This window comes from Stenella coeruleoalba (genome assembly GCF_951394435.1).
Source record: "Stenella coeruleoalba genome assembly, chromosome: 18".
Lineage (NCBI taxonomy): Eukaryota > Metazoa > Chordata > Mammalia > Artiodactyla > Delphinidae > Stenella > Stenella coeruleoalba.
The window spans coordinates 4,807,671-4,827,267 of NC_137164.1; the positions used below are offsets into that span (position 1 = coordinate 4,807,671).

General features: G+C 48.4%; 1 protein-coding gene across 1 annotated transcript in view; it reads left to right on the top strand.

The window, feature by feature from the left end:
- Positions 1 to 231: 231 nt before the first annotated feature.
- The window catches only part of GTF3A (general transcription factor IIIA), a gene marked incomplete at its 5' end in the record, with an annotated part of 91,692 nt that continues 72,326 nt past the window's right edge, over positions 232 to 19,597 (top strand). Inside the window, 2 exons of the mRNA XM_079903326.1 lie at positions 232 to 316; positions 1,454 to 1,503. Of these exons, the coding sequence (XP_079759452.1) occupies positions 232 to 316; positions 1,454 to 1,503 (135 nt within the window). The remainder of the gene's footprint in view (positions 317 to 1,453; positions 1,504 to 19,597) is intronic.

Genomic DNA, 19,597 nt, shown 5'->3' on the forward strand with positions numbered 1-19,597 from the left:
ACCGGAAAAGGCATTTCAATGTGCCTTCCCACATTCACAGGAAGATTATGTCTTCCCCTCTTTCTAAAGAGCTGAAACGGAAGTACCGTGTCGGATCCATGCCCATCTGAAAGTATGATGAAGTTCCAGTTGTATGAGGGCACTACAAAGGGCAGCAAATTGGCAAAGTAGTCCAGGTTTACAGGAAGAAATATGTCACCTACATTGAACGAGTGCAGCGGGAGAAGGCTAATGCCTGTCCATGTGGGCATTCACCCCAGCAAGGTGGTCATCACCAGACTAAAGCTGGACAAAGACCACACAAAGATCCTCGAAGGTAAAGCCGATCTCGCCAGGTAGGAGAGGAAGAGGGCAGATATGAGGGAGAAACAATTGGGAAGATCAGGAATAAAGTATTCTTATATACAACTTTCATTAAAAACTTAAAATGAAAAAAAAAGTGGGAACCAAAGAAAATACAATTCACATAACGCTCTTAATGATCCATATATGGATCAAACTATGTCTTCAAGATGGACTTCCTCAGGCTTCCCTGGTGGCGCAGTGGTTAAGAATCCGCCTGCCAAGGCAGGGGACACGGGTTCGAGCCCTGGTCCAGGAAGATCCCACGTGCCACGGAGCAACTAAGCTCGTGAGCCACAACTACTGAGCCCATGAGCCACGACTGCTGAGCCCATGCGCCTAGAGCCCCTGCTCCACAGCAAGAGAAGCCACCACAATGAGAAGCCTGCGCACCACAGCGAAGAGTAGCCCCCACTCACCACAACTAGAGAAAGCCCATGCGCAGCAACAAAGACCCAACACAGCCAAAAGTAAATAAATAAAAAAATTTAAAAAAAAGATGGACTTCCTTCCTCCAGCCTTGACACGAACAATGATGGTGGCCTCTGTTGCTGGTGGCCAGAGAGTGGCACTGCAGACACTGGAGGATCCCAGTGCTCTCAGAAGTCAAGGCTTTGCTTTGGTTTTGGAAAGACCTTATAAAAATTTGAGAATGTGGAGGTGGGGGTTGTGTGTGTGTGTGTGTTGGGGAGGGATTCCCAGAATTGGGACCAGAGTGAGCAGTGAATGGACTTGACTACTTTGGGGCTTGAGGTCCCTCCCAATCCAAGGGTCACCCCAGAAAATCCGGGGCCAAGCAGATGGCCTTAAATACTTTGAAATGAAGAAGAGTAGCCAAGACATAAGGAGGAATCATCAGAAGCTCCTAAGCCATCTCTCTGGTTCTCTGAGACACTCACAGCGGGTAGTTATCCACGGTGTGACCTCTGAGCTCCACCAGAATCCAGGGATGCAAGCAGAGGTTCAGTGACCTCCAAAAGCTAAGCCTGTGGGCTCCAGCCAGATGGGGCACCTCGCACCCCCCCACGGGAGACTCTGCTCTAGGGGAGCAGGGGCAGGAGCGGGGCAGGAGGTCCAGGCTCCTCTCAGCCACAGTTTGCTCTTCCTGCAGCCCCCGAGCTCCAGTGGCATGAGAACGAGAAACAGAGCTGTGTGCTGCTGGTACAGGGACTTTGTGTCAGGTCCCTGGGAAAAGAAGATGGGCCTCAGTGTAGCAGGGTGATCTGTCATCATTTTCTGGGAGCTAATTATAAGCCAGAAACCAGAACTTCACCAATTTTGGACTCTCCTCCGAGGACAGCAGACAGCTGACAAAGGCTGCTTTCAGTTTAACTTTGGGCAAATGGTCCAACATGCTGTGACCTAGATTTCTCAGCTGTAAAATAAGATGAAACAACTTGTCTGAAACTGGGCCACAACAACATCGTGCAAGGTGCTGTATGAGCCAGGGCTGCGGAATCATGGCGTCTCAGAAGCGCGACAAGGTCATCTGGTTCATCCCCTACCTTCGCACAGGCACGTGCTTACGGAGTCTGCACAGAGGAGGGGCTGTTCTCATTTTATCATCCTTCTGAGCAGATTTCACACCGTTGTCAGGCAATTTTGATAGTTGACGGCTTGTTAAGAAATCCCCCCCTTGTTGTCCTAATTCCCACGTCTTGCATCCCCTGCACCACCCCTTCCATCGTCCTTGGCATCCCTGGTACTCGCTGTGCTGACGATGACCCTCCCGTTGCTGCCCGAGGTAAGGGCCATGCCTCTGAGGCAAAAGTCAACATCTCTGGAGAAAAGAGACACTCTGAAGATCTCCGCCAGGAAAGAAGAACATGGAGGGACAGGAGGCAATCCTTCAGGACCAACACGAGCTTAGAGGATGCCCATGGGGTAGGGGTTATAAAAGGCTTCTGTCTCACGGAGGGAGTGCAGGAGCTGGACCAACAGTTGTCCATGGGAAGGACCTCAGGACGAACATGTGACAGCTGTGTGCATAACTGTTGGTTGCACATGGCTGAATGTGCTTTCTTGTCCCCTTGGCTACACTCCAGATCCCCCCAGGATAAGCATTGCCTCCACCCTTCCCTCGGGAGGGAACTTTGATGGAAATTTTCAGCGGTACCGGATCGTAGCATTTGCTTTGTGAGAATATTTGCTGTTGTCCCTATTCATCTTGCGGGCCAGATGTTTCCTGGTCCTTCTCTGATTGCTTTATTCATTCCACAGACATTTTGGAGCACCTACCATGTGCTACGTGTGGAGGACTAGCTGTGAGCACCATATGCCTGGTGCCTGTCCTCAGGGAGTGTCCGGTCTACAGAGCGGGGCTCTCCTGTTCATGAGCCTGGGCTCCTGCCTTCCCCTTGATGTCCCCATCGCAGGCTCTGCCCGGACACCAGCCTGCTGCCCAGGTGGCACCCCTCCCGGGCTGTCTCCCTGTTGTGTACCAGCAGTACCTTCTTTTTATATTATTATTATTTTTTTAACATCTTTAGTGGAGTATAATTGCTTTACAACGGTGTGTTAGTTTCTGCTGTATAACAAACTGAATCGGCTATACGTATACATGTATCCCCATATCCCCTCTCTCTTGCGTCTCCCTCCCACCCACCCTCCCTATCCCACCCCTCTAGGTAGACACAAAGCACCAAGCTGATCTCCCTGTGCTATGCAACTGTTTCCCACTAGCTGTTTTACATTTGGTAGTGTATATATGTCCATGCCACTCTCTCACTTCGTCCCAGCTTACCCTTCCCCCTCCCCGTGTCCTCAAATCCATTCTCTACGTATGCGTCTTTATTCCTGTCCTGCCCCTAGGTTCTTCAGAACCTTTTTTTTTTTTTTTTTAGATTCTGTATATATGTGTTAGTATACGGTGTTTTTCTCTTTCTGACTTACTTCACTCTGTATGACAGACTCTAGGTCCATCCACCTCCCTACAAACGATGCAATTTCGTTTCTTTTTATGGCTGAGTAATATTCCATTGTATATATGTGCCACATCTTCTTTATCCATTCATCTGTCGATGGACACTTAGGTTGCTTCCATGCCCTGGCTACTGTAAATGGCCACCAGCACCTTCTCAATGTGTGTGTGCTCTCTGAAGGAGGCCTCCCAGCCAGACCATTCTGTGCTCTGCCTAGGAGGTGATGTTAGGAAGGTACGTGGTCCAGGGGGTTCCAGAGGGGTCAGTGGCGCTGTGTGGATGCTGGGCTACTTCTGAGCCGGGGATCGCTCATTTCAAGACTGTACTGTTTCAGAACAGTCATAACTGACAAGGAAAGTCCACTAGGCTGCTATTAAAGGAGCCAGATGCTCACTCACATGTCCTCAACAATGAGTCACAGTTCATCCCCAGACTTAACGACATAACAAAGCTTGATGAAGCCCCTGGTACCGGAACATGAGTGATAAGTTAAGGGGCCTTGGTAATAGGACGGGCCGTTCTGGCACAGGACCAAGCCCTCACCAGCCAGTTTCAAGCCACCAGTGTGGAGAGATCACAAGCATCTTGCTGTCATTCCACCCCCTTGGCTTGGCCTCGTCCGGCAGAGACAGGGTGAGAGTTAAACAGACGACACAGGATGCAACAAGGCAGTGGTATTTTAGAGGCAGGTAACGTGCAGGTTACCCACACAGGCGTTTTGCCTCTCGATCAGCTCTCCCTCCTAACTACCTTAGAGTGTTTTCTAGAAGCGAGGAAGGAGAAATTTTAACGTTCTGTGGGCACTCTTATGAAGTGTTTAGAAAAAGATGCAACTTAAAACCTGCCTGAAACGAGGGTTTGGAATGACCTCTTAATGCTCACATCCACATTTTCCCAGCTGAGTTCCTCTGTAGGCTTTGGCCACAGCCCTCAGGGTGAATGTAGCACTGAGCAGAGGGGAGGAGTGCCCAGGCAGAAGCCTCGGGAACTGCTGGCTCTGTTAGGATTAGCACATGATGTATGGTGGGTGTTTTCCCACACGTATCTCCCCAAATATCGTGATACAATTATTTATATTTATTATAGAAGAGAAAAAATGCTGGGGAAATTAAACTGCCTGACTAGGAATGCTGATTGTTTTTCTTTCATGTGTTTCTTAGGAAAAATAGGCCTTTCTCTGAAGGGGGCATGAGAACAGAGACCCATGAAATCTAGCTCCCTCTTCTGCCTGTGAAGCCAGCATACGCCACCTGAGGTGTAACTGGGCTTGCTGGTGTTTGCCTGTGGCAGGTGGTGTGGAGACTGGGTACTTGTAGCACTATTAGTAACAGTAGTAGCATCTAATTACTTCTGAGGATATGGGAACTATAACTGCATATCTTCATATGGAATTGATATCTGCCTTTAAAAGTGAATTGGGAAGTGAATTTTGGAGTGTCACATCTTATTTTTCCATTGACTTGCATTATTAAATAGGAATGTATTCCTTTAGAAGAAAAAAAAAAAGGATTTTAATAAAACTCCATGAAGGAATACATCACATACACAGAATACAAAAGTTTTTGTATAAAATCCTAATAAGGATACCGAAAATCAGTTACAAAATGTAAACAGAAACCTTTGGGTATTAATTTTCATGACAATTGCCTAACGTTCTGTAAAAGGAGCAACAATGACAGCCCAGCTGCAGAGAACATTCTGGACAGGAAGTCAATTTTCATGAACTCTTTTCTAAAATCATATAGCAGCATGAAGTGCTATTTTTTTCCCCTCTGTTGATCAGATTCTGTATCCTAGAACCTTGAGGGTCTAATCTGTGGCACGATTACCTTAAAGCTTTGGGTTTGATTGGATCTGAAAGGAGAAACAAAACTATAGATGTAATCAGGAGCACTGTGTCAGTCAGGATAGGCTAGGTTTTGCTGTGACAACAAACAGCCCCAACCAGAGTTTATTTCTTGTTCTTACCATGCGTCCATTGAAAACTGACAGGGAGCTGTACTCACTGGAGCCACTCAGGGACCCAGGCTGGCAGGGCAGCTTCCACCATATGTGCTGCTAAGAGGGAAACGGAGGTCTCTGAGGGCTCACACCAGCAGTGAAATGCTCAGCCCACAAGAAACACAGACTTTCTACTATCACTCATTGCTAGAACTCACCACACGGCCCCACCCCTCCAGAAAAATCCAGACACGCCCTGTCCTGTGCCTGGGTGGGGAAGAGGTATCCGGGGAACAGTGCTAATGTCCACCGATGGCGTTTGCTGATACACTTTCAACCATGAAAGAGGAGGAAGCAAAGCTGGGACTCACCCCCGGGGAAGGCAAACGAAGGGAAAGAGTCTCCAGGAAACGTACGTGGAACCAGCTTCCTAGTCTGTGAGGGGAAGAGAGTCCTTTTCCAGACAAACAAAATCTGAGAAAGGTCATCACCAAAATAGCTTCAACGAAGAAAATTCAGAAGGATTTACTTTAGACAGAAGGAAAATGAGCTCAGATGGAAGCTCTGAGATTAGAGATATGGGGAATGTGGGGTATATTGGTTTCCCGATGCTGCTGTAAGAAAGTTCTACAAGTGTCAGGCGTAAAACAACACAGATCTATTCTCTGGCAGTTCTGGAAGTCAGAAGTCCAAAATTAGTTTTCTTGGGCTACCGTCAAGGTGTCGGCAGGGCTGGTTCCTCTGGAGGGTTTGTGGGAGAATTCGTTTCCTTGTCTTTTTCAGCTTTTAGTGCCGCCTGCATTCCTTAGCCCATGGCCCCTTCCTCCCTCTCAAAGTGCATCACCGTGATCTCTGCTTCCAGCAGCACACTGCCCTCTCCTCTATTCCAGCTCCCTCTCGTTCTCACCATTGTGAATACACTGGGCCCACCCAGATAATGCAGAATAATCTCCCATTTCAAAGTTCCTATTTCCATGTAAGGTACCGGAGTCACAGGTTCCAGGGATTAGATGCGGACATCTCTCGGGGAGAGAGTGTCATTATTCTGCTTACCACGCCAGGTAAATATCTACCAAAACAAGGTTGGGGTAGCTGTATCAGACAAAATGGACATTAGGGCAAAAGTCATTCCTAACGGTAAAGCGGTACACTGATTATTTTACCATCATACATTGGTAAAATAATCAGTGCACCAGGAAGACACACTAATTTGTAACATGTATACCCATCGTAGAACTTGTCAACATCCTTCAGCCAAAGGCCACTAGGAACACACTTGTAGACTTAAACATCGGGTGCAACCAGGCAATTTCATGTAAAAGTCAAGAAAGCACAACCCGAAGAGAGTAAGCCCCTGCGCATGGTAGGTGCTTCATCAGGTCCAGCGACTGGAAGACACTGTCAGGAAACAGCATTTCCAGGCCACCCTCTACGGGAAGCCCGGCCCTGCTTTGTCTGAATGGCTAATGCCTCGCGTGAGCCTTGGTTCTGCATCAGAGCTTCTGGACTCTTGCGGGGCGGGGGGGGGGGGGGGGGGGGCGGGGCTGGCCTCCATGGCCCTGCCTCTTCCCCCTGGTCTTTCACCTTCTGTGGTCACCTGTGGAGGGGGATGCACTGAGGCCACTGGCTGTTTCCCTGTAGACCCCCCTTTCTCTCCGATGACAGTAAGGTCCCCTCTGGCCCATCATCCGGGACCCAAAGCCGCCCTACTGAAGCCCTCCTACACCCAGGACTGAGCACACCACTCCTGGCAGATGCCGCTCCTCTTTCTGCCGGGCCTGGCTCAGCACCTCTGGCCCATCCTTCCTCCTTCCATCCTCAGCCTTTCATGCCGTCCACGTGTCCTGGATGAGGGTCACAGGGTCTCTTCTGTTGCTGTCCCTCATCCCTCCAAGCAGGGGTCTGTTTTGATGCCCACACTTCTGAGTGAGTATCACACAGCCCTTCACCACGTCGTCTTATTTACTGGATCCTCACCACACCTGGGGGATGCTTTTATGCTCCTTTTAAAGCCAAGGAACAAATCTTCAGTGGTTGAATTTCCCACTTTAGTGAGCTGACGGGCATGGGCATTCCCAGCGCCTCTGACACTTCATCTCTCTCTAGGGCACATTTACTTATTCATCCACTTACAAGTAGTTTGGGTGGTGATACATGTGATGAAAACCACGCCAAGTCAGGGGACAGAGAGTGGCCACCTTGGAGGAGTAGGGGGCGGTCAGGAAAGGCTTCTTTGGGGAACCGGTGAGGGTGCCGGTTGAGCAGAGCCATGTGAAGGCTCTGAGAGCAGTTTCTGCAGAGAGAACAGCAATGCAAACGCCCTGTGGTGGAAACCAGCTTGGCGGGTGTAGGGGAGCTCACGGTCTGTCGGGGTGAGGAGAGCAGAGCGAGTGCAGGGGAGGAGGGAGCCGCATGGGCTGAGCCCAGACCAGGCAGGGCTTTCTGCTAGTGGAAAGGAGTTGGGATTTTAGCATAAGTAGGAGGGAAATTCATGAAAATTTGTGTCTTGCACTAAATTTGGGAAGGGCAGCTAATAGGGCTTGAAGAAGAATTGAAAGACATAGCGCGCACACACACACACAGACACACAGACACACACACACACCCCACTCAGCAATATTTACAAAGCAAGCCAGGCACAAGTTCATATTCCTGTTATTGGGGTTGAGTGTGAGTATAAAGAGTGTCATGTTCCTCAATTTGTAAACTCAACACTTCCGTGTCCATGATTAGAAAATATAATCCTTTGCAGGTAATTCTTTTCATGAGCAGTGATGTGAACCCGTGGACCAGGGGAAGGGCTATCACAGGCTGAGCCTCACCAGCAAGGCCTCTCCTCTTCAAGGGCAGGCCTGGAGCCCGCGGATCGCTCAGATCTGAGTCGAGAGTGTGGATGCCCTGGCCCGTCTGGACGATGCATCTTCTTTTTTTTATTTTATTTTATTTATTTATTATTTTTGGCTGCGTCGGGTCTTAGTTGCGTCATGCGGGCTCTTTGTTGCGACACGCAGGCTTCTCTCCAGTTGCGGCGCATGGGCTTAGTTGCCCGGCGGCATGTGGGATCTTAGTTCCCTGACCAGGGATCAAACCCACGTCCCCTGCATTGGAAGGTGGATTTTTATCCACTGGGCCACCAGGGAAGTCCCTGGAAGATGCATCTTCTCCCCTCCTTCCTGCTCCTCTGGCCTCCTGCCAGGTGATCTGTCCCCGTCTCCGCTCCAGAGAAGGGGATGCTGTCACCAAGAACCATCTCCACACCCTTTCAGTCTCCATCTGTGCCCCAGTAGGTGGTGGGTTCCCGCACGTCAGCACTGAGGCCACTGAGAGCCCGGGCAAGTCTGGAGGGCGTGGGGAGGAGAGAGGATGAGGGTGGGCAGCGGCAGGGCGGGGCGCCGCGGACCCTCCCGGGAAGTCTGATGGCTCTTCAGAACACCCACCTCTGGGTGGGGAGGGGCACAGCCCTGACCTTTAGCCTAGAGCGAGCAGAGGGCAGCTGTGGGGACCTGCTGTCCTTTTATGATTAGCCTGGGCAGCAGCTTTGAAGTGTCCTCACCAGGTGTGACGGTGTTGCTATTGGGAATGTGACCAGACAATCATTTAGTGAAAACGCGATTGTAAAATACAGAGCAGGGAGCTTGGAGGGGCTGATGTGGGCCTGGGGAGAGCCAGCATTACCACTTTTGAGGGTTAACAGGCCTCCAGGGCTGGTCCTTGAACTCGCTGGAGTTATCTGCAGCTGAAGCCGGTTTGGTCCATCAGGTGCCGGGAGACCCACCTCTGCCACCGTCCACAGGAGGCCTAACCGTGGTGGGACTGTGAGACTCAGGTGATGGTTCTGTGGCGTCTGACGTGGCCTCCTGCTTCTCAGGCCCCAAAGTCCTGTGGCACTGACTGAATGAGGGAGGGGGTGTACAGCCTCCTCCCCAGGCTGTCCTCTCAGCATGGAGGCATTTTCAGCTGGAAAGAAAGACCCCTTCATGGGGCCGCAGGTTTCTCTGGAAGCTTGTCCATGGCCTGTGGTCGACCTTCCACTGCTTTTCTGCCGCCAGGCCTCGCATGCCCAACCCCTCCACCTGGTTTCTGTTTCCCATTCCTTTAGCAGCAGCAGTGTAGGCTCTGGGGCCCCCCATCTCCTGCAGACAGGCCTTCTGGGGGTTCAGCCCTGTCTCCTGGCTGGTGGGGGGGTCGGGCTCCCTGCCGCTGCTGGTTCTGGTCACCCCACTGCCCTCTACTTGTTTTCTTAGCTCTTCCACCCCCTGTGGCGAATTCCTGCCCTAAATCATGGGGAGGGGATCCTGTTTTCACGGTTGAATGCTAAATTGTACACTTAGAGATTTCTACCCACTCGGGTGTCTGGTGAAGACCCAGACTGGACCAAATAGTCTCACTGAAAAGGGAAACTGAAGAAAGAGACAGAGAGACAAGCAGTTTTTGAAGGAACGGCTTCCAGGGAAGCTGGATAGCATGAGGGGAGGAGGTGAGCAAGGGTGTGACCTCAAGAGAAAGTCCCCAGAGCCTGGCTGGCCCCTCCCACTAGGCTCTGGGTGTGAGTCCCCCTTAGAGGCGTCTGGACTGAAGCTGCGCCCAGCAGTCACTTAACCAGAAGCGGGGGGAGGGGGGGTTCCCAGGCCCCCTGAGTGGCTCCAGTGGTCTGGGAGCCACAGTGCAGAGGAAGACCCAGATACGGAAAGAACACCAGAGGGTCGGGGAGCACAGAGCAGAGTCCGAAGAAGGCAGGTACGGGAGGGGCTCCAGGGGAGAAAGTAGAGAAGGTGTGGGCTCTTGCTGTGCTCGGAGGAGAAATCTCTGTAATTTGGCAGAGAAAGAATACTTGTAGCTTACCCCAGGCTGTAAGGGGACCCCTGGGAGCAGGACAGCGTCCCCAGGACCCCGCTCAGTGCAGACCCAGAGGAGGGCTCAGAAAACCCCTGCTGTACCTGATGGCCACTCTCCCCGCCACCAGGGCTCCCTCTCGCCAGGTCAGGGGATGGCTAACTCCCACCAACACCAGGATGTTTCCTCTCAGGTTGTCTGAACAGAGAACCTGAAATTGTTGTGTGAACACCTGTTCGTAAATGAACACACTTGGTGATGCTGTTCACAAAGCAGTGTAGGTTCTGCAGGTAAATTAATGGCTTCTGGATCCAAGATCAACATAAAAGCAACTGCATTTTGGTATAACAGCAACAAACAGAAGATGACACAGAAATATGAAAAACTTGGGGGGAAAATAACTAAGTATTTAAAGACTTCTGTGGTTTGTATTGAGCATAAAAGACCCAGAGGAGCATAGACAATGTACACGGACTAAAGGCTCAGTGGGCTAAAGACATCAGCCCTCCTCTACTTAATCTAGAGAGTCAACGCATCTCAAAAAACCCAACTGGGTTTGTCTTGTGGGACTCCGGAATCTGATTCTAGAATGCATGGAGAAATGTGAAAGCCCACGCAGGGTCGGGATCGTGGCTCACTGTCGGGGAGAGGCAGGAGGATGGACGAGGGGGAGGGGGCCGCACGGGCCCCTCTAAGGAAAGGACAGCGTGCTCTCTCTCCATCTGGGTGGTGGTGACTCTGGTGTTTATTGTCTAATCTGTAGCTGATCTATTCCACATTAAAAAACATAGTGAAAAATAAAAGCAGCAGTAGAGAGGGTGTCTGGGAAGGAGCTGGACTGAGGATCCAGGCAAGAAGTGCTGAGGGTGTGAACCAAGTGCTGGCCGGGAGAATGGAGAGGCAAGGGTGGCGTCATAAAGCCTCCAGGTGGTGGCCCCCAGCGTTAGACCCCAGGGGGGTGGACCCCAGGGCGTCAGTAACTGATGCTCCACTGAATAAGGGCAAGGGAATTGTCTAGAACACCCAGTGACTCCCAGATTTCCATCTAGGAGACTGGATGATCCGTGGTGGGTAGGGTAGCAGGGGAGTGGGTTGGAAGGGATGATACGTTCTGTTTAGGGCAAGTTGAATTTGGGGTACTTGTGGGAACACCCGAGCAGATAGTTTAGTAGTCAGATGTAAGGACTGTAGCTCCGGAGAGCCAGTAGCCAGCTGCCTTTGAACAATGTCCAGCCGCTAAAGATTGCTCCATGGGGTTCCTTCCTTCCTCTTTCTACTTGTCAGGAGAGGCCAGAAACCCCCAGGCGCTGGTAATTTTGCAGCCTCAGTCACTGAATGGCCTTTCTCTCGTGGGTCATCTTTCTTTACCTAAGCACAGAGTTTAATGATCTTTCAGGCTCCTTTTCCCTCAGTTATAATGTGGAACTGCTCATTATGGTACTTAAGACGCTCATTTCCCACGTAAACCTTACTAGAAATCGAATTCCTTCACTATAAGAGGGCAGAGCAATGACCTCAGCTTCCCAGGCTAAGTGGAGGAGAGAGGCACCGAAAGCTACAAGTAAACAGGAAAGGCAGAGGGAGCGAAGGAAAATGTAATCCTTATTCTAGGCCCTGGGGAGCTTGAGGGGAGGCTCCGTCCGCTCTGTGGGCCCAGATCTGGGACTCTGCCGCAATGCCTGGGCCAGGAGCACCACGGGATCACCTGGAGAGAGGTGACCTTCCATCACCTATCTAGCCCAGGCAGGTGGAGTGACCTGCTAAGGGGACGTGGCTGGAGGGACAGTCAGGGCTGGGGCTGGGGGCAGAGAGGTGCCAATGCCCACGGCTTGAGGAGCACTCAGCCTTTCACGACCCTGGGAGTGACTGTTTCCTTAAGATTTGGCACCCAAGGCACTTCTGCCTTGACTAGCCCTGGCCCCGGGGTCGCAGACCCAGGACAAAAACTCAGACCTTGCGATGCCTCGTTCACTGTTCTTTCTGCTGTACCAGCCTCTGTGGGATCATCTCTCACAAGTCAGCTCGCCAGGCACCTCAGGGCCCCTCTCTCTTCTCCCTGGCGCTCTGCTCGTGCTTATCTTAGAGTGCTGATCATTGTAAGCCGTTTCCACCACTGGGAGGGGAGGCTCCCCGACCCTCTCTTCCAGGGGTGCCCCAGGCAGTGCTGGACACCGCAGGTGCCGAACAAGGAAGCGTGTGAGGACGCGCCATTCCTTGAGGTGTCCCCTCCCCAGAGAGAGCAGGGGGGTGTGGGGAAGCCCTAGTACTCACTCCTTTGCTTCACAGCTTGTCTCTGTTGAGTTAGAGGTTTTGACTGTTAATTAGACCTTCTATTAATCACATGCCCAGGGACAGCCAGTCTCAAGCTTGTCAAAATAGCCCCTAAGAAGCAGCCCCTAAGGTGAGGCATGTAACTAAGTCCCCTAACTCTGCAGCCTGCCTCGTCAGACCCCAGCTGGACTGCATTCTGTTGGGTGGTCTTCCTGGTACCTGCTTTTTAGAAGCTGCCCCACCCCCATTGCATCCATCCTTCTGTCCATGGAGACTGCCATGTTTTTAACAATGCACCCCGGTTTCCCCACTGTATTCGATGGGCCCAGGGGTGGGCAAACTGTAAACTCTGAACCAATTCCTCGTATAGGAGTTTAGAATTGGGCCTGGTAGAAAAATCAGTCTCTCTCTAGGGGCTAAATTGTGATGTGGAAGTCTATGGCCACTTCTGTTTGCACTTTTGAGGTCTGAGAAGGAGAAGGTAGACCTGAAAGGGAGAGAAATGAAGCAGAGGTGAGGGCCAGAGAGGTGGAGGGCCGGCTTCCCTGTGATTCCAGCTGCGGTTCCTGAGCCGGGGGTCCAGGAATCCATGAGCTGCCCTAGGTCACAAGGGGTTCTGCTGCTTGTAACCAGAAAAGCCCTGGTGAACTCAGGACTCGGCACAAGGGCGCTTGATGACCCCTCTGCCCGATGTCGGGGCCCAGCCTTGTGGCAGGGATCGGGACCCTGTTCTGGGTAAGGCCTGGCGTCCTGGATGCTCTCAGCTGGACCTTTGCTTTTCGCACCCTAGACTTGCAGCTGAGTCCTGCCTCCTCTGACTGGCTTCCTTGAGGGTGACCACTGGTTCTTTCCCTGCCTGGGGCCTCTACTGCTGGACTCAGCTTCTAGGTTCTGCCCACCTGTGGGAACACCCAGCTCTTTGGCTGGACCCACATCATCTACTGCTGTGTCCCGTGAACCTCTTGCTTTACTGCCTTTGAACCTACTCCCAGCATCTCTTTGGGGTCAGTCTCCCCAGATGCTCCTTTCCTGAGCCTCTCCCTGCCTTCCTGACGATGGAGTGAATCCTGGGGGCAAAGCCTCGCTGAATCCTAAGATACACAGTCTGCTTGTTTGTGTTTTATGTTTCCTTAAAAATTGAGGAAGGGGACTTCCCTGGTGGTGCAGTGGTTAAGACCCCGCACTCCCAGTGCAGGCAGCCGAGTTCCATCCCTGGTCAGGGAACTAGCTCCCACATGCGTGCCACAACTAAGGAGCCCACGTGCTGCAACCCAGACCCGGTGCAACCAAATAAGTAAATAAATGCTTTGTAAAAATTGAGGAAGATTGTCCCTCAAGCTCCTGAAAAAGGTAATAGAAGGTCATGACTAGTGCCAGAGTCTTCACAAGTCAAAAAAATGGGTGGAAACACTGCATCTTGCCCCACTCGTACCTGTGATGCCGAGTTGGGGTGGACATAAAAACCATCAAACAGGCAACCTCGAAAACACCCCCATCATACCAATGAACTACTTACATATTCACCACCCATATAGACAGACATCCCCGTAGATTCACTAGCCTCTTTATCAAAAATTTAATACTAAATCCGACACAAGCCGCACAACACAGCCATATAAATATCACTTGTACACAACAAGTTGATGTAGCGTAAACCTCTGAAGCAAGGCACTGAAAACACCTAGATGGGCTTGCTAGTTCCATAAACACACAGGTTTGGTCTCAGCCTTTCTTTTAATTTTTAATAGAATTACACATGCATGTATCCACACTCTGGTGAGAATGCCCTGTAAATCCCTACGGTTAAAGGAGCAGGCGTCAGGCACTCTGTACCAGTAGCTCACAGCGCCTCGCTCAGCTGCACCCCTGCAGGAGACAGCAGTGAGAAAAATTCAGCCATAAACGGAAGTTCACTAAGCCGTATTAATTAGGGCTGGTAAATTTCGTGCCAGCCACAGGGTCATACGATCAACCCAAGTTAATAGAAATACCGCGTAAAGCGTGTTAAAGAGTAATGCAAAATAAAGTTAAATTTTAGTTAAGCTGTAAAAAGCCATAATTAAAGTAAAAATAGACTACAAAACTGACTTTAGCACATCCTGGTTACACGACAGCTAAGACCCAAACTGGGATTAGATACCCCGCTATGCTTAGCCCTAAACCCAGATAATTACAAGAACCAGATTATTCGCCAGAGTACTACTAGCAACAGCTTAGAACTCAAAAGACTTGGCGGCGCTTCACACCCCTCTAGAGGAGCCTGTCTGTAATCGACGAACCCTGATAAACCTCACCAGCCCTTGCTAGTTCAGTCTATATACCGCCATCTTCAGCAAACCCTAAAAAGGAGTAAAAGTAAGCACAACTAGAGCACATGAAAACGTTAGGTCAAGGTGTAACCCATGGGGTGGGAAGACACGGGCTACATCTTCTACACCAAGAACACTCTCTTATCTACACGAAAGTTTATGAAACCGAAAAACCAAAGGAGGATTTAGTAGTAAATTAAGAGTACAGTGCTTAGTTGAATAAGGCCATGAAGCACACACACGCCACCCATCACCCTCCTCGAGTATTATGACAAAAATCACAACCTACTGGCAGGTACTAGTCGATTGTAGGAGAGGAGATAAGTGGTAACAAGGCAAGCATACTGGAAGGTGTGCTTGGATAAACCAAAGCCTAGCTTAAATAAAGCACCGAGTTTACACCTAGGAGATTTCATAGCCTCTGAACACCTTGAACTAAATCTAGCCCACACCCCTCTCCATTATAATAGCATGAACCAATCAAATAAAACATTCACCTAACATTGAAAGTATAGGAGACAGAAATTTAAATACTAATGGTGCCACAGAGAAAATACTGTAAGGGAATGATGAAAGAAACATTAAAAGTAACAAAAAGCAAAGCTTACCCCTTGTACCTTTTGCATAATGATTTAACTAGCAAAATTTTAACAAAGAGAACTTAAGTTAAACCATCTGAAACCAGGCGAGCTACTTATGAACAGTTACTAGAACAAACTCATCTCTGTGGCAAAATAGAAGATTCGTCAGTAGAGGTGACAAGCCTAATGAGCCTGGTTGTCCAGAAAAAGAATTTCAGTTCAGCGTTAAATAATACCAAGAACCCCTTGTAAGTTCCAATGTGTATTTAAACGTTGGTCGAAAAATGTACAGCTTTTTAGAGAAGGGTACAACCTTAACTAGAGAGTAAAAATAAAACAACACCATAGTTAGCTTAAAAGCAGCCATCAATTAAGAAAGCGTTCAAGCTCAACAGTAAATATATCGTAATGTCAGTATTAAATAAATTAACACCTAGTCTTATTACCGGACTAATCTATAAAATTATAGAAGCAATACTGTTAATATAAGTAACAAGACACATTTCTCCTTGCACAGGTTTACATCAGCAACTAATAATATACTGATAATTAACAGGAAATCAATACAGCCCAACACTAAACTATTTATTAAATATGCTGTTAATCCAACACAGGTGTGCACCCAAGGAAAGATTTTTAAAAAGTAAAAGGAACTCAGCAAACACAAACCCTGTCTGTTTACCAAAAACATCACCTCTAGCATCACTAGTATTAGAAACACCGCCTGCCCAGAGACAACTGTTAAACGGCCGCGGTATCCTGACCGCGCAAAGGTAGCATAATAATTTGTTCTCTAAATAAGGACTTGTATGAATGGCCACACGAGGGTTTTACTGTCTCTTACTTTTAATCAGTGAAATTGACCTCCCCGTGAAAAGGCGGGGATAACAAAATAAGACGAGAAGACCCTATGGAGCTTCAATTAGTTAATCCAAAAAAAACATGATTAAACCACCAAGGGATAACAAAATTTCACATGGATTGACAATTTTGGTTGGGGTGACCTCAGAGCACAAAAATACCTCTGAATGATTAAACCTTAGATCACTAGTCAAAGCATAGCATCACTTATTGATCCAAAAACTTGATCAACGGAACAAGTTACCCTAGGGATAATAGCACAATCCTATTCTAGAGTCCATATCGACAATAGGGTTTACGACCTCGATGTTGGATCAGGACACCCCAATTGTGTAACCGCTATTAAAAGTTTGTTTGTTCAACGATTAAAGTCCTACGTGATCTGAGTTCAGACCTGAGCAATCCAGGTCGGTTTCCATCTATTATGTATTTCTCCCAGTACAAGAGGACAAGAGAAATAAGGCCCACTTTAAACAAGTGCCTTTAAAACAATTAATGATATAATCTCAATAAGCAAACACGAAACAGTCACCCGAGACCAGGGTTTTAGTTAGGGTGGCAGAGCCCGGTAATTGCGTAAAACTTAAACCTTTATACCCAAAGCTTCAAACTGTCTCCCTAACAAAATGTTTATAATCAATATCCTAATGCTTGTTATTCCTATTCTTTTAGCCGTAGCATTGTTACCATTAGGAGAATAAAAAATCCTAGGCTACGTACAACTCCAAAAAGGACCCAACATTGTAGGACCACAGGACCTACCTCAGCCCATTGCCGACGCAATCAGACTATTCACTAAAGAACCGCTACAACCAGCTACATCCTCCACCTCCATATTCATCATCACATCAGTCCTAGCCCTGACTGTAGCCCTAACAATATGAATTCCCCTACCCATGCCATATCCACTCGTTAACACAAACCTAGGGGTGCTGTTTATACTAGCCATATCAAGTCCAGCCGTGTACTCTATCTCATGGTCCGGATGAGCCTCCAACTCAAAGTACGCACTAATCGGGGCTCTACAAGCAATGGCACAAACAATCTCATGCGAGGTGCCACTATCAGTTATTCTCTTATCTGTACTTGTAATAAATGGGTCTTTCACCCTATCAACCCTCACCACAACACAGGAGCAACTATAGCTGATCTTCCCATCATGGCCACTGGCCATAATATGATTTATTTCTGCCCTAGCAGAGACCAACCGAGCCCCGCTGGATCTAACAGAAGGAGAGTCCGAGCTCGTATCTGGCTTTAATGCAGAATACTCAGCAGGCCCTTTCGCTGTGTTTTTCCTAGCAGAATATGCTAACATCATTATAATAAATATATTTACAACAATCCTGTTCCTGGGAGCATTTCACAACCCACATACACCAGAGCTATATACAGTCAACTTCATCATCAAAACACTGTTATTAACAGTGTCCTTCCTATGAATTCGAGTGTCCTACCCGCAATTCCGATATGACCAGTTAACACACCTACTCTAAAAAAATTTCCTGCCTTTAATACTAGCCCTGTGCATATGACATATCACTACCCATCATAATGGCAAGCATCCCCCACAAACATAAGGAATATGTCTGATGAAAGAGTTACTTCGATAGAGTAAGTAATAGAGTTCCAAGTCTTATTTCTAGAGTTATAGGAGCTGAGCCTACCCTTGAGAATTCAGAATTTTCCATGCTACCATATTACACCACATTCTGTCTATAGTAAGGTCAGCTAAATAAGCTATCGGGCCCATACCCTGTGAATATTGGTTTATATCCTTCCTGTAAACCCCATTACTTCTATCATTATTTTAACAACTGTTGTTTTAGCGACTGTGGTTGTAATAACCAGCTTCCACTGATTACTAGTCTGAATTGGACTTGAAATAAATATGCTAGCCATTATCTCCGTTATAATAAAAAATTTCAACCCATGAGCCATAGAAGCCTCCACTGAGTATTTCTTAACACAAGCCACCGCATCCATATTACTTATATTAGTATTACTTACATTAGCGGTCATCATCAGTTTACTCTATTCCAGCCAATGAACCATTACAACAATATTCAATCCAGCAGCATCAAACAGTAATAACAATAGCCCTGGCCAGAAAGCTAGGACTACCCCCCTTTCACTTCTTCTTTTTTTTTTTTTTTTTGCGGTATGCGGGCCTCTCACCGCTGTGGCCTCTCCCGTTGCGGAGCACAGGCTCCGGACGCGCAGGCTCAGCGGCCATGGCTCACGGGCCCAGCCGCTCCGCGGCACGTGGGATCTTCCCGGACCGGGACACGAACCCGCGTCCCCTGCATCGGCAGGCGGACTCCCAATCACTGTGCCACCGGGGAAGCCCTCCCCTTTCACTTCTGAGTGCCCAAAGTAACACAGGGCATCCCATTAATGGCAGGTCTAATCCTGTTGACATGACAAAAACTTGCACCCCTATCAGTTGTTTACCAAATCTCGCCATCAATCAACCTAAGCCTAATACTATCCATATCCATGCTGTCCATTCTAATTGGAGGGTGAGGTGGGTTAAATCAAATCCAACTCCGAAAAATCGTGGCCTACTCGTCAATCGCCCACATAGGATGAATAACAGCCATCTTACTGTACAACCCAACTGTAACGACTCTAAACCTGGTAACCTGCATTATAATAACTTTCACCTTATTCATATTATTCATTCACAGCTCAGCTACCACTGCATTATCACTATCTCACACATGAAACAAAATACCTGTTATCACAGCCCTTACCCTATAGCCGCCCTGCTATCGATAGGAGGACTCCCGCCACTGTCAGGATTCATACCCAGATGAATAGTTATCCAAGAAATGACAAAAAACAGTAACATTATTTTACCCACACTAACATCCATCACAGCACTACTTAACTTGTATTTCTACATGCGACTCACTCCACAGCTCTGACCACGTTCCCTTCCACAAACCACAGAAATAAAACGGGAATTTGACTCTACAAAGCAAGTAATCCTACCAACCATGATCATAGTATCCACAATACTCCTGCCTCTCACACCAATAGTATCAGTGTTGGAATAGGAGTTTAGGTTAAACCAGACCAAGGGCCTTCAAAGCCCTGAGCAAGTATAGTTTACTTAATTCCTGCCTAATAGGTTGCAAGACTATATCTTACATGAATTGAATGCAAATCAAACACTTTAATTAAGCTAAATCCTCACTAGATTGGAGGGATACATCTCCCGTGAATTTTTAGTTAACAGCTAAATACCCTAGTCAACTGGCTTCAATCTTCTCCTGCTAAAGCCGGGAGAAGCCCCGGCAGAATTGAAGCTGCTTCTTTGACTTTGCAATTCAATATGAACAATTCACCACAGGGCCTGGTAAAAAGAGGACGTAACCCCTGTCTTTAGATTTACGGTCTAGTGCTTACTCAGCCGCTTTACCTGTGTTCATAAACCGCTGATTATTCTCAACCAACCACAAAGACGTCGGTACTTTATACTTGCTATTTGGTACCTGTGCCGGCCTGAGCCTGCCTAATTCGTGTTGGACTA